The following is a 14,987-nucleotide window of genomic DNA, read 5'->3' as shown; positions in this document are numbered from 1 at the left end:
GGATTTTGCCAGTATCTTGCTTTAGACAACTGAGTGCTCGTGTGGATTCTATCAAAATCCATAGCCATTTATAACAGAAACAATATAGACAAAATATTAAGGGGAGATCTACGTTCGAATGTCCATGAAATTAATAAAATGATGACTAAAATATTCCGTACTGCTTGATATAAACTTTCTTCTTTCTGTACTTCGTCATCAAGCATATATTTGACTTATAGTGTTGCATTTATTTAATTATACTTAGCATTTATCCGCAGCATATATTTTTTCCGTTTGTACAACTTATGAAATATACGCGAACGTACATGTTTTACTTGAATTGCTAATTCAAGATCTTAGTTTATTTAGCACTTGACAAAAATCATTATAGGAGACAAGACTAAATAATACTATATTTACGTTTAAGCGGATGTTTTGGACGTTTTATATCAAATAAATAAAAACCATAGTCTTTGATTTAGATAGAAGCCGCCATATGACCTATAATTGTGTCGGTGCGACATTAAATCCAACAAAATAAAATAAATAAGTTGATTTAGATAGAAAAATTTAAAAACATGTTTAAAGTTGATATAAGTTGGTAGCGATGACAAATTATACACAGACAGAATGATCAATTTGTTAGTGGTAAGTGTCTTTAAGTACTTAAATTTATTGGGTGATCTAGAGAGAGGTTTATTCAATGAGGCATAGAACTTTGATTATTTTTGTCGAGCCCGCTTGCGGATGCGAATACATAGTTGTCCAAATGGCTGTTCGGTGTATGTGCGTGCGTCTGTCTGTGCGTGCGTGCGTGCGTGCGTGCGTCTGTGCGTCCGTCCGGATTTGTTTGTCCGGACCATAAATTTGACATGCATGGAGCCATCTTGTTTATATTTAGCAGGAATGTTAACCTCAGTGAGACGGAGTGTCCTGCACAAACCCCAGGTTCCTATCTCAAAGGTCAAGGTAACACTTACAGGTCAAATGTCAAATTCAAAAATGACTTTGTCCGGAGCATTCCTTCTTCATGCATGGAGGTATTTTGATGTAACTTGGCACAATTGTTTACCATCATGAGACGGACTGTCATGCGCAAGAACCAGGTCCCCAGGTCTAAGGTCAAGGTCACACTTAGAGGTCAAAGGATACAAGAATGACAACTTTGTCCGGAGCATTTCTTCTTTATGCATGGAGGGATTTTGATGTAACTTGGCACAAATGTTCACCCCCATGAGACGGAGTGCCGTGCGCAAGAACCAGGTCCCTAGGTCTAAGGTCAAGGTCACACTTAGAGGTCAAAAGTGAGATACAAGAATGACTTTGTCTGGAGCATTTCTTTTTGATGCATAGAGGGATTTTGATGTAACTTTGCACAATTGTTCATCATCATTAGACGGAGTGTCATGCGCAAGTCCTAGAATTACTTCCCTTTGTTGTTACTATAAATAGCTTATATTAACTTTTTTATTACTGGTTGTAGGGAAAAATCAAGACCACTTTTCTGTAGTACTACATGCATGTAATATTCAATTTTCAGGTGAATTTTGACCTATCTGTACTGGTGAGGATTTTTGTGTGGACTTAGAATTTTTTTTTTTTTTTTAAGATTTACATCCCTTAGTTGTTACTTTAAATAACTTATATTGTAACTTTTGCAATTTCTTTTTTATTTGGCATAAATGTTTGCCTCAATGAGACAGGGAGTGTCATGTGCAACTCCCAGTCCTTTTGACATCTGGCGGGCTCGGCATGTTGCCCGTGGGCATCTAGTTTATCTCGACTCATAGTAGCTGCCTGATAAAATGTTTGAACTATCGTCATCTCTTCTGAAATCGTGATCAAGTTTACATTTCCTGTTGTGCATGTTCTTTCAAACTTGTATTTACTAGAACAAAATAGAATACCGTGTTAATATTCACTTTACACAGCATGCTAGAATCGACCTAATGAATGCATAGTAGTAAGATAAAAGGACGTAATTACTATAGAAAATGGGAAACTATTTTTAGTTTAGAAATTAAAAGTACTTGTTTCTATGTCTGGGGTGGGGAAAAGTAGGAAAACTGGGTGGAATTATTTAAATAGATTCATATATATTTATAGTATATCACGATCATTTAAACTGTAACTCGAACAAATGCGTATGAATATATCACTTTTTATGCTAGCCACTAGGCAATCAAAGGAATATCTAATCCGAAATCAGTGCTTATGATTTATCACGTTCCTTCCTAAACTATTCAATTTTTGTGAACAAATTTTATATTTGCGTTTATATAATACTTTCAAAATAATGACAAAAGTCAAATGAAAACAAAAAAAATGCAATACTAAAAACATAAAATTAAATCATTGTTTTTTCTAAGACTTACTTCACTTATCTCATCTTTGGATATACAGTTGATCAAGCCATTAAAATAAAATATCAAGAATTACATAAGAAACGGAATTTCTGAAATGGCTTGCAAGTTCCTTTACACAATAAACATAAAATCTGAAGAAAAAAAGAAGAAAAATATGGTTTTTTACGCTTCTTATGTAGACTAACAACCGAAAGAGCGCACAGACGAAATTAATGATCTCTTGAAGAATTTCTTGTTAGAAATTGATACACAATATTCTAAGCTTAGTAGCAACACATAATTGGCGTCCATATCAATATGTTCACCAGGAATTACCACTTTTACTAACATCTGACTATGACATTCTAATCGAATCTTCGATTGAAGCATTGCGATCTTAACAAATCAAACACTTCTCCATGAATATGGCAGGTCGTGGAATTTCAGAGAAATGGAAACTCTTTAAAGGAGTTATCTTACCTAAATTATAAGGACACTCTTTGGAATGTTTGGGCAGTAAACGCTCCAATTTACTCTAAAGCCGTATTACCAGTTTTACTGCTCAGAGGTGCAAAAAATGTAAAAATCATGAATAAGATGCATAATTCGAACATCAGAAAGTCTTTTGAAATTCTTACTTCAGACACACTTCTAATAACAATTAATTTTCATCAAGAAATAATTCGATTGATCCGATAGATTTATGTTCAGACATGTACTAGTAATAAAAATAGTTCAAAACCGTCGCATTTTCTTAGTCTAAAAACCCTCGATTGCTGTATTTCACGTAACATCGGAAAGTCATAATTAGTAAACGCAAAGAAACTGACGGGAACATGGAGGAACCATTGCAAGTTTTTATCGAGAATGTTGTAATTGTGTGAATCTAGGAACAGTTAATAGATAGTTCTTACAAGAACACTTTTTTCAACAAAACAAGGAAAAACGCATTGCACGTTTATCACACAATTAACGTGTTTAACGACATGAAACTTTTGAAGACAGGAAAAACACTAAACTTTACTTTGATTTGGCACCAGAAATAAAATGATGGCAACGTGGATCATATGCTGTCTATTTATAATGTAATGAGGTACAAAGTTGAGTTTAGCGGATTTCTGGATCCGATACTTTTAAGAGACGTTTAAATCGTTTTAGACATTAGGTCAAATGTCTTCCTGTCAGAAGTGATTCTTGAAGCATCATGCCAGAATGAAGAGCATTATATGATGAATGTGTGCATACGAACATTTTATTAGATTTTCGACATGTTTCACTCTCAATAGATGTACAAATGACATTAATTAACAGAACAGTATTTACACTTGTAGATAGAAAGACAAATGCATACATAGTAAAGAAAATACTTAGCAGCTAGAGTATATGTTTCTATGTCATGTCTGGGGAAAAACGAAATTACTGAAATGGATTCATTATAAGCATAATTATTTTAGGAGTAAGTGAAACAAATGCGTTATCATATTCCTTTTGTATGTTTACTTTTATTCGAAACAATGGTTTAGCTACTATTTTATTAAAGGAATGTCGATCCACAGTCAACAGTGTGAATATTTTATTTTGATTTCTTCTGTATTGAAAAGTGTTTGTTTTGCTGAACAAATATTGACCTATATAATATATATTTGATATTCTTGAGTTTTGTGAAGCTAAATCATAATTTGACCATTGTCTCTTTATTATCCAAGCAAAGCCATTCCTCTGTAACAAATTTCACGGAAAACATGATGCAATTTCATTTCTGAGACGGCTATGAAGTTTAACTACACATTCGGCATAAATAAGAGGAAAATTTTGATTTAATTTACACTTTTATACTTTGATAGAACCTAATAACAACAAATGAGAATTTTTTTCATGATATGTTAAAAACATTTTTTCCATATCTTGCATAAGAAATTGAAGTAAAACATATACTATGATTTGTAGCAATATCAAAATAGGCAACCATCTTGTATGTTTGTATTGCTCAGGAAATTAACTTAATTGCCTTTCAAACTAACATTTAACTTTTTTTCATCAAATCTTTGATTAAACACATAACATTCGTTCGGTACTAATAAATGCAATCTTCGCGGATTCGTTAGTAGGTGCAAAACTTCGTGCACTAATATAATAAATATCTTTGAAGCAAATATTGTATCTAAAATATAAGAACAAAATTTGTTGCTGTGGCAGTCAACGTTTTACAGCTCCTTCATTAGTTTGATTCAAAGGCATATCATCAGTAGTGTGCAAGCATGTAAAACACATGAAAAAGATTCATTCAAACATCAATATGTCTTTTGAAATTACTACCCATGAACTCCTTTCATACCAACTAATCTAGAAATAATTAGATTATTGCAAAACGGTTTACGTACTGGTAATAAAATTAGCGCAAATGCCATGTTGACGAGATATGCAGCCAGGGTAGATGCAATTGATGCCTTTACAGAGCGAAAAAAAACGGGTAACATAAGTGCTAGTTTCCCGAACAATCATCAGTAATTTTATATATATAAACATTTATGTAGAATAAAGAATAAAAAATGTAGATTGCGTTTTCATTGAAACAACTGAATACAAATATTTATTCAAAAGAGCATTTTAACAGTTCTTTAATGCAAAGTGTTCTTTAAATAATTGTTCTATAAGGTGCATGTATTAATTTTAGAAAACTGTGAATAATATCACCATAACTTACAGTACCAAAAATATGAAATGAATCAAATAGCTTTTGGTCTTCTGTTTAACAGTTAGTATAGTTCGTTCGCGATATAAAATTGTTAGCATTTATCGCAAGCAGTAATGGAGAAAATACACTAGCGAGCACTTAGGAAATAATCAGAGTTACATGGCTGATAGCATACACGTAGGGAGTATGTGAAGTTACATTGTAGTTCCTATGGACTAGAAATAAAAAATGTGGATGCATACAGTAATAATATTAATATTTTGTTGCGAGTGGATATTGAACGTTATGTCAGGTATATTACATTTTTAATTTTTATATATATTTCAGTGCATCACTATAGTGTTTAGTAGAAATTATAAACACTTATCCGCAACGTAAAATGGTTTAAAACAAAATTTAAAGATATGTTTATCTGTTTGAAACTATTCAGAAAACATTCATATTATATTTACGTGTTTGAAGTTATGACTTACGTAAAGTTGCATGTTCGTTGACTTGTTTTATTTGCTCATTACCTTGAATAGAAACAATTCTGATTTAATCACCTTTGTAACCAATCAATGTAGAATACGGTAATCGGGTAGATTGTTTTTATCCATTTTAGAATTACACTAGGTTATATCTTATTTTTGACGTTTTCCATTTACATTATTTCTATAGTATTTGACATTTAAAAAAATTTAAATTACTTAATTACATCAATTTAAGATTTGTATGTACTATATATCTCATTACAAACTCGCTTACAGGTCAGGGTTATAAAATATCAAATATTAATATTTTGTTGAAATATTAATTATAGATATTATCAATAATATTATTATGAGCCAAATTCTCATGTCGAATTACGACTTCATTATTTATTAGACCATCATTCGTTGCAAAGAAATGCATAAAATATCTACTGAAATATCAAGATCAAGGCCAAGGTTAAAAGGGGAGCGGCGGCCTATTGGTTAAGATGTCGGCCTTTAAACCCAGGGGTCGTGGGTTCAAGCACACTGATGTCACGACCACTGCTTCTCATAAGACACCAGTAATGTTTTTTTTTCCTGGAAGTGGACTTAAGGTGGTTTAAATAAGCATGAAGCTTTCATCGCCGAGTTAGATTACTGTTCTGTGAAGTGATCTGACGGAAAACATTAACTCAAAATTCATGTATCTGTATATTTAAAAAATAATTCCGCTCAAGCAGTTGCTGAGAAGCATGATGGGTGTTGCACTTTTCATTTCCCCTAATGATCAGTCTCAGTCAAATCGAGCTTACTATTTGCTTGCTTGGTTGCTTTGTATGTTTACAAAAATATCGCAATGGCAATCCTTTAAGTGCCGAGTGGCGAAAAAATATTGACCGGGTTGCTATTATGCTGGTCCTTTGGGACCCTGGATTCATTTACATGTTTTTATTATAGAGATCCACTTTAACTAGCGCTGGGGGATGTAAGTGGGTGTTGCAATTCATTATCTCTCATGACTCAATCAAACTACGCCTGCTATCTGTTATTTTGAATGGTGGCATTCTATAATTTAAATGCTCTTCTTAAAGTTAGAGGTTAAATGCGGAAAAGTTAGAACTAGGACAAATTCAGGAGGTATTTTTGTTGAAATTAAGCCTAACGTTTAATCAGATCACTGTTAAACATGGCCCATCACACAATGCCTGTTTTTGAAGATGTGACCATTTTGAAGACAGGAAAACCTCTGAACAGAACTTGGCACCGGTGACGTGGTTAATGTGTTCCCTATTTAAAGTGAGGTACAAAGTTGAGTTTAACGGAATTTTTGGATCCAATTCTTCAAAGAGATTTCCGAAGGTCTTCATGCGAGGAATGTTTTTTGAAGCCTCGTGCCAGAAATAATTACATCTATAACAAGAACGTGCACATATTCCCGTACTTAGCGGCGTGATGTATTTGCGCATTTCTTTAAGTAACCACAATTCAGCGCAGTCAAGCCGTGCCTGTTATTATCTTGCTTGATTACGTTCTATGGTTCCAGAAGATCGTTTAATTACTTCTATTTTAGTAAAGAGTGCTTGTGGGATAAAGATAATTTCAGTTTGCTTGTTAACATAATTAATGTCCTCAAGAACAAGCTTTGTCCTGCTTCGTAGGTAGCGAAAACAAATGAAAATTATGTTTCGTGACAACTGATATAAGCTATTTTATAGTACATAGACATTAAATGTCACCTACTACCGGTTAGTACTGTTATATCATGCCAATAAAAAGATCAACCAAGTAAAATGAGAGCAGACAATTTCTTTTGACTTTGTTCACATGGGTTGATGAAATATGCACCAAACACTATGTACGCCCACCGGAACTCTATAATGAAAGACTTCACTAAATCATATCTGTTTACATTTAAAGACTGCTTTTGTAAAGATAAAGAAACACGCTCATCGGCTCTTATATTGTATTAAGAATGTTTATCCTGTTTGGTCAATAATAAGGGAAAATTCCTATCTGGATAGTATCAGTACAATTATTTGCCAGAAAAGTTGCAAAAGCAAAAGCTAAACAATGTATATACTTAGTTTTAAATAACATCATGGAAATCCTGGATGAACTTAAACTTGTAGTTTGCAAGTTTCATACTTTAGACAAGTGAGTATTGGTGTGGAACATTTGATATATTAACCTAACGCCTTCTATAACAGAAACACAGTAAACTAAAAATAAACGGAAGGTCGGTGTTTGAATGTCCATGAAAGTAATAAATAGAAAATTATGACTGTGAACGATTCCGTATAGTTTGATATAATTATGTGAAAAGAAGGGTAGTATTCATTCTACTTCTACATAAAATATAGCATAAGTGGATTTAAATATCAGAATTAAAGTTCGAAATATCTTTAAAAAGCTAGAACTGTCCTGTTCTTTTAGTATTTCAATGCTACCAGTCATTATATTTGTTCCTGTGTTGACACAAATTAAATCTTACCACCACTAGATAAAGAAATACTGTGTCACAGAGGCAAATGGTTGTTGAAGGATATGGGGAATAATATCTTATTTCAAAAGTATTTCCGTTTCCTCGGGCAGGGTGAATGTTTGCTGCCAGTTAAAGTCGAGGTATCAAAAGACAGTCAAAAGATATGAAACTTAGCTTTTTCACTTTTGCAAGACTCAGTATTCAAAATACCCGTTTACTAAGTACAGATTTATAATAACTTTGATGCACTTAACATTCAAAATTTAAGAGCTTTTTAAAAAGAAACGCTTTGAAAGTTTTAATCAGTGTGATAACCACAGACTGTTTTGATCTAAACAGCAACAAGAATAAAGCATCTCTTGGAATTGCCTATGCAAAATAAACAAAAACAATTTGAAAGTGCATTTTTGACAGATCAGATTAATTAACAGAACATTACTATCGCCGATTCGGTATACTTAAAACAACTTGACAAACAAAAGAATCTACTTGTAAATATTCAGCAACCAGAAATACATATCATTTTGTCTGAAAACAAAATTCATGTAGGTAGAACTGTTAAGAAAAAATTTATATATTTATAATATGAGCACGGACGTTTTAGGTGTGCGTTTACGATTTCTCGTGTTATGTTTACGTTGATCAAAACAGTAGTTCAGACGCTAGCCAGATAACGGATGTTGCTTCACAGCTGATATATTGTTCTATACTTCTACTCGTCTAATGTATGTGAATAAGGTTTTTTTTAAAAAAAAGTTAAATCTTGGTCCCGATTTGCAGTTGCATTTAATCTAAATGTTGTAGGCAGCTTACTCATAAACTTGTAATTGTTATCTGACACAACATACACACACATTTTCTCTCACAAATCAAGTACAAAAAAATCCACTTCGTATAAAAGAAAGTCATACAAATATACGAAATGGAAAAGGAATGCATCAAGAAATTTTAGTTAGATAATTTCTTCAAATTGATATCAAATATATATTGTTCACTCTGAAAAAAAGTGTGTGCATTTCATATTTTTTCATTTGAAAGACTATATTCGTAAATCAATTTAATGATCGCAATGTGAAAAGTCATGACTTTTCGAAAAAAAAAACATTTTGCTACAGATCACCAGGCTTTTAAGCGAAATTATTCGGAGCACAGGAACAATTTATAGACATACCTTCGTATTTATTATATAATATACTTACATTTAACTTGAATGTCATTTTAACCGAATCCTCGGATTGAAAGCACTAGTAATTCGGTCTTCGCAATTAAACACTTTAAATAAATTACCTACACTTGTGGTAGCTATCTCAATCCATATCTTGATGTGCATTATAATTCAAAGGAAAATTATACAATTTTGATATTTGAGTAACTTCTATATGTCTAACATAGGATACCATTTTTTTTTCTTTCCTTAACATGTATTGACATTTTGCTGCAAAATTTATCAACGATGTCTAGGAACGTAATGGCATTTGCTTACACTTCATCAGACTTGGACTGTAATTGATCAAGTCTCGGATAGATGACAAGTAATTTTGTACTGTCACTTGTTCAAATATTTAACTGTATGTTCGTGATGCCAAACACAGTTGCACGTATGTCAGTTGAACAACAGCATCAAAGAATAGACGTCAACAAATTTTAATGCGTCTATTGATGATGATATTATGGTTCTAGAAAATCTAGAACATATTATAATGGTGTCAATGTTTGATTCCAGATGGTTTTAAGCATATGACTTGGATTGGAAACATTTCACTGTGTGTCTCTTGTAAAGTTTAGGTCTCCAATCAGTACATTGTCTTTCTGTTTAGATCACTCATTTTATATGTATACATGGCGCAATCCTGCATTTCGTTGTTTTTTTTTTTCAATTTCACTATTTTGTCGACAGTTATAGATTTAACAAAAACAAATTATTCTCTACAACTTTTTTAGTTTAACGCTGTGTCTGTGGCACTGCGTTGTGTGGCACTGCTGTTGCTGCAAATTCATTTTCCTATATGTCATAGTCATGTCTTATAGGTTTTGATGCGTTTCAAATACCATTCGTTTTAATTTTTTCTGTTTTGTTTGGCATGCTATGTTGTATCTAGACAACGGGAGTGCTATTTCTAAGCCTTTTCTAATTTCATGCCTTTCACTAATGGCTACTCTGTGTCCAGACTCCATAAATCTTTGCACGACATTTCCAAACGCATTTCAATTCATGCATTACAGGTTGTGGTGATGAACTACAGAAATATTGCTTGTCTAGGTTCCATGACGTTCCGCAAGAGGAAATGACACAAGAACAAAGGTTACTATACCGTCTGATGAAGTCTTATGATAGGGCATCACGTCCAGTGTTTGACGCAAAGAAACCAGTCGATATAAAGCTTGGCATCAGTCTAACCCAAGTTCTTGATGTGGTATGTTTTAACCCTTACCCTCCTAAATTTCTATAATGAACTTGTCCATCTTTCAATTTGGACTGTATCAATGGACTGAAAGAAAGTTTATAGATCAAATACGCCAATAAAAAGATTAATATATTACTGTATTGTTTATTTTTCAAACTGTTCTAATGATGTGCTTTGTCCATAGGTGTAACTTTTACTTACTAACGGAAGACACCATTTGACATTTAATGCATTCTGAGAAAAAAGTGGTCTAACATGGTTCCCTTGTGACTATGCCGAACACCTAATTTATTAGAATGTTGTCTCTAATACTCAAACGTTTATTTTCTGTCGTGTCTTAATGTTGTAGCACGTCAATGCCTAAGTTTAAAGCTTTGTACATTTTCATTTTCATGTAATGAACAAATCTAATATAAAGGTCGGTGAGGTCTTCGTGCCAAGATAAACGTTTGTTTGTGATAATTAGCCTGAATGCAGAGAAATGCTTTTAAGTATTTGATTTTTTGTCATCCATTTAGTTATTTCCGTGAAATGGCTGATAGTTCTACGGAAATGCATTAAAGCACTTCACATGCTACATTCGGATTTTCGTCGGAAATACCTTTGAAGTCATTTGATTGTTCCATTAACAATTTAATATCTGAAATCTTATCCTGAGAATTGGCTTAATAGAAATGGCATCATAGAAGTGTATAATTTCCTTGCAAAAAGTGTACATACGTAACCTGTAACTGGCAAATAATCATTAAGTATTCTAAATGACCATATTTTAAAGGAGCATGCGCTTCAATTGTATGGTCTTGTCTCTTGCAGATATTTTTTTTAAATTATGTTAAAACTCTAAAAATGATTTGAATAAAAAACGAAAACATCATTTCACGTTTGTTATCTTACTGTTTTTTGCAATAACCGCGGTTACTTTAATTTAACTTTTTCAGTCAATCAACTCAGTAATTAAATGATTGACGTTTTGAGTGAAGTTTGTCTTGTATAGAATGAAAATGTTTTACAAACTACACAGATACAGCGGTAGATGACCATACAAGATACGACTATATGTTTTGAAAAACATTTTTGACTATTTCGCCAGTCATATATCATAGTGATACTATTTGAACGAAATTGTATTTCACAGTCACATCAGCGGTCTATTCTACATCTGTCTCTTAGTACCCAAGTCGAATCATGTAGCTCACTATACAAAACATATAAAAATATAAAGATAAAAAGCACGTGGCCAGCGCAAGGTTGTATTGCACACACTTATGGCAAGAAAAGTTTGCCGAATTAAGCTATGAACCTTCCACTCTTATATTACTGTATTGAAAATATCTGAAAACCAAGAATGGAAATGTTGTTGTTACTCTCTGTAACAGGTTTCCGTGGTACAAAATCATGTTGACAAGGTCATTGATATACACAAAGTGAAGAAATCTTCATTAGAAATATGATATATTAATGAAATCATTCCCTAGTGATATGTTTTTATGCTTACAGGATGAGAAAAACCAAGTTCTTACAACCAACGTATGGCTTGACCAGGTATAGTGATTTATTTTCAAGTTTCTTATCCAGAATCAGTGACCGACCAGCTTCCATATTCACTCGCAAGTAAACGCTCACATTCTGTGATACAAGACTTTGCTTATAGCCATTCTGTCTCGGTGACAGTTGCAATATCTTTATCAACCAAACGTCATAATTAACAAATAATCAAGGCCTTCGCGTTGTTTATCGTCTAATTTACAACGGTTCAGAGTTCAGATGCGTAGGAATTGAACCACGAGGGCGTTAGCCCGAGTGGTTAAATACTGAAGCATCTGAACGATGAACCGTGGTAAATTAGACGATAAATCACAAGAAGGCCTTGATTGTTTTCATTCTGACATGCACGTTGATATATTTCAGTAGATATTATGCTGGAATTCATTTACGCGAGGACTAATGTATCGGAGGTCAGACGGCCACATGACGTCATAATTGACGTCATAATGCTCTCTTACCGGTCCGCGCGTCAACCGTTGTTTATCGCAGGATATACAGCGTTTGATTTTCTTCTTTGTGTAACTGGAAATCAATTCGAGCCATGCTAGAATAATACATAAACAATTTGGCATCCTGACAGTTAAGGTTACGTGACGACTTCCATTGCAGCTTTATAACAACGACCATCTAAAGTCTAGGGTAGAGTCACCACACCTGTATTGAGATATGTAGTTACTTTTGAGATTTGATGTTTTGATCACAATGCTAGCTGAGCTGGATGATTTGGTGTTTTCTAACCTTAATGGAAACCCCATCTGAATATTTTTTAAACAAAAGCCCTTTTTTCTAAGATTAAGATGTACGTTGTGCATTCATGTAGAACATGCGTTAGTACTATAGCAGCAGCTAAATATAACAGAGAATAATTCGCTTTGCTTTTTCATTATATTCAAATGCAGAGTGCAGATGTACTGATCGTGGTGTCGTGAGCTCGATCACTGCGCGAGGCGATCACTGTTCTCCTTGACGATTGATAAAAGACATTTTGTATGAAATAATTCGTCCTTCACCTCTGATTCTTGTGAGGAAGTTGGCAGTAACTTGCGGAGAACATGTAGGTACTGGTACAGAATCCAGGAATACTGTTCAGATTAACTACTCACCGCACTGTTATAAAATGGCGCTAAAGCCAAAGCGAAAAATGCGAGTGTATTATTATTATTTCGAACTTTTTCTCAAATTGTTTCACAGGAATGGTCAGACGAGAGACTCGTTTGGAACAACATATCAGAGTTTTCAAATATCAACATTCTTCGTATACCATGTGACCTAATATGGCTTCCAGATATAGTTTTATACAATAGGTAAGATTAACTATTTGATACTTTCGGTCGGCAAAAGTGAGTAAATGTCTGTTAAATTCGTTTTGCCTCAATGCAGTTTGTATGAACGGCTTGCATTAAGCAAACTTCAAACAAAACCTCGCTTTTGGTTTTCTTACATAATATGACTTCTGTCAAAATATGCTTTAAAAATTATCATTTTGTTAAAACGATCTATTTTGGCCGGCCAATCAGGTTAGAGAAAATCAAATATAAAAATAATACCAATTTATTCAATGTATCTAAATGACAACGAAATTCGGATGTACGACATCTAAAACGCTCTCCTGCGTTTTCTTTCTTTTTGTTTTAAGAATGTGGCTGTTCTCTTTTGTTTGTTTTGATCGAGAAGTGTTTGCACAATGCCCTTAAATTCCAATACATTTGCATATTATGCAAACTATGAAGCCTTCACAATCTTTTACTATTATCACAGAAATTGTGATTTGTTGTCCAAAGAGCCTGCAGCGATAACATTTTCTAAATTCCTGTGACAACTACAGATTTTCGTGCTTCCGCCTAATTGATTCCTACGGAAGTCGTGCATACAACTGATAACTTCTATAATATTTATCTAGACATTAAATAGTGTTTTGCTTTTCCTCTAATTTTCGCGATTTCTGACAGGACAAAAAGGTTTGGTTTAACATTTCAAGATTACCCAAATACTTCTTGTTGTTTTACACAGTTCTGTGAAGAACTCTATTTATAACGACATAACCGAAGGATTATTTACAGTGAACTTGCCTATTCCGAACCAGTCTGTAAATTGACTCATTTCCAAGTTTTTAAGCAGCCGTCGCACATACGTCAAGAAAAATCGTAAGCTATGTTTTGGTTTTATATCTAATACATTAAACTAATAATTAATTGCTGGTAAATGTTCAAGTTATTCTTACATAATACATATTTGCAACATTGTCCAAATGCTATATTTTTTCTTATGTGGAAGTTTGACGAATGTAAACAAAAATGTCAGATTCAAAGAGCGCTTGCGTTCTAGCTTTTTAATAAAATGAAACGGAAGGGAGATTAAAAAGAAGGAAATTTTATGCTCTTTCCAGTCATATATCCCACATTAAAAACAATTTGACCATTGAGATGCCTAAAGAGGAAATATAGATGGCATACATTGTGCCTATTCCGAATCACACATTTTCAGTTCTGTTCTGCTGCACGTTGTTTAAAGATTGCAGAAAAAATATCGATTCAATGTGTCCAAAATATTAATTTATGTTATTGTTTTTACCCATGGCCAGATGTTAAAGAAAAAGGCGGAGGTATTATTATACAATGTGACTATTTAATTCACATAAAGGACAAGACCGCCCACATGACTGTTTTAAAACAGAATATTTCAATAATGCCAAAGAAGGATGTCATGCCTATCGTTTTAGTCATTTAATTGGCCTTAAATGCGATTATTTCTATTCCTGACATAAAATAATTTCAGTTTTCGATTCAAGATGGTAGTTTTATGTTGTTGTGGATAGTAGTAAGAAAACCATTTCAGGTCATTTGTGGTGATTCGGAATAGGCGAGTATGACCCGGATTACGCACAGTACCAGTCTCATCAATTACAGAAATCTGTTACAAACAATGTTTTGTTTCGAATTTCTTTTCACATTAGTTTAATTGTGACATATTTGTCCAGCATTTAAAATGAAATTTATATTTAAAATATAAACTTGACGAAGTAAAACGATAAAAAATTAAAAACTGGTTCGGAAAGGGCAAGTTCGCTGTACTATAGTT

The 14,987-nt window shown here is 33.2% G+C and overlaps 1 protein-coding gene across 11 annotated transcripts in view; it reads left to right on the top strand.

Moving 5' to 3' along the window:
• LOC123522921 (acetylcholine receptor subunit alpha-type acr-16-like) overlaps positions 1-14,987 on the top strand; it is a 253,605-nt gene that overhangs the window by 222,529 nt on the left and 16,089 nt on the right. For 10 of the 11 annotated variants that reach the window (XM_053549488.1, XM_045300447.2, XM_045300445.2 and 7 more), the window contains 3 exons: positions 10,183-10,373; positions 11,862-11,906; positions 13,101-13,213. In XM_053549488.1, coding sequence (XP_053405463.1) covers positions 10,183-10,373; positions 11,862-11,906; positions 13,101-13,213 — 349 coding nt within the window. Of the gene's footprint in view, positions 1-5,157; positions 5,315-10,182; positions 10,374-11,861; positions 11,907-13,100; positions 13,214-14,987 lie in introns of those variants that run through there. The other variant, XM_045300450.2, reaches the window with a different exon arrangement.

Source organism: Mercenaria mercenaria, chromosome 8, assembly GCF_021730395.1.
Source record: "Mercenaria mercenaria strain notata chromosome 8, MADL_Memer_1, whole genome shotgun sequence".
In the NCBI taxonomy this organism is placed as follows: Eukaryota; Metazoa; Mollusca; class Bivalvia; order Venerida; family Veneridae; genus Mercenaria; species Mercenaria mercenaria.
Note: the sequence above shows the minus strand (reverse complement) of the source record. Positions and strands in the feature narration are given on the sequence as shown.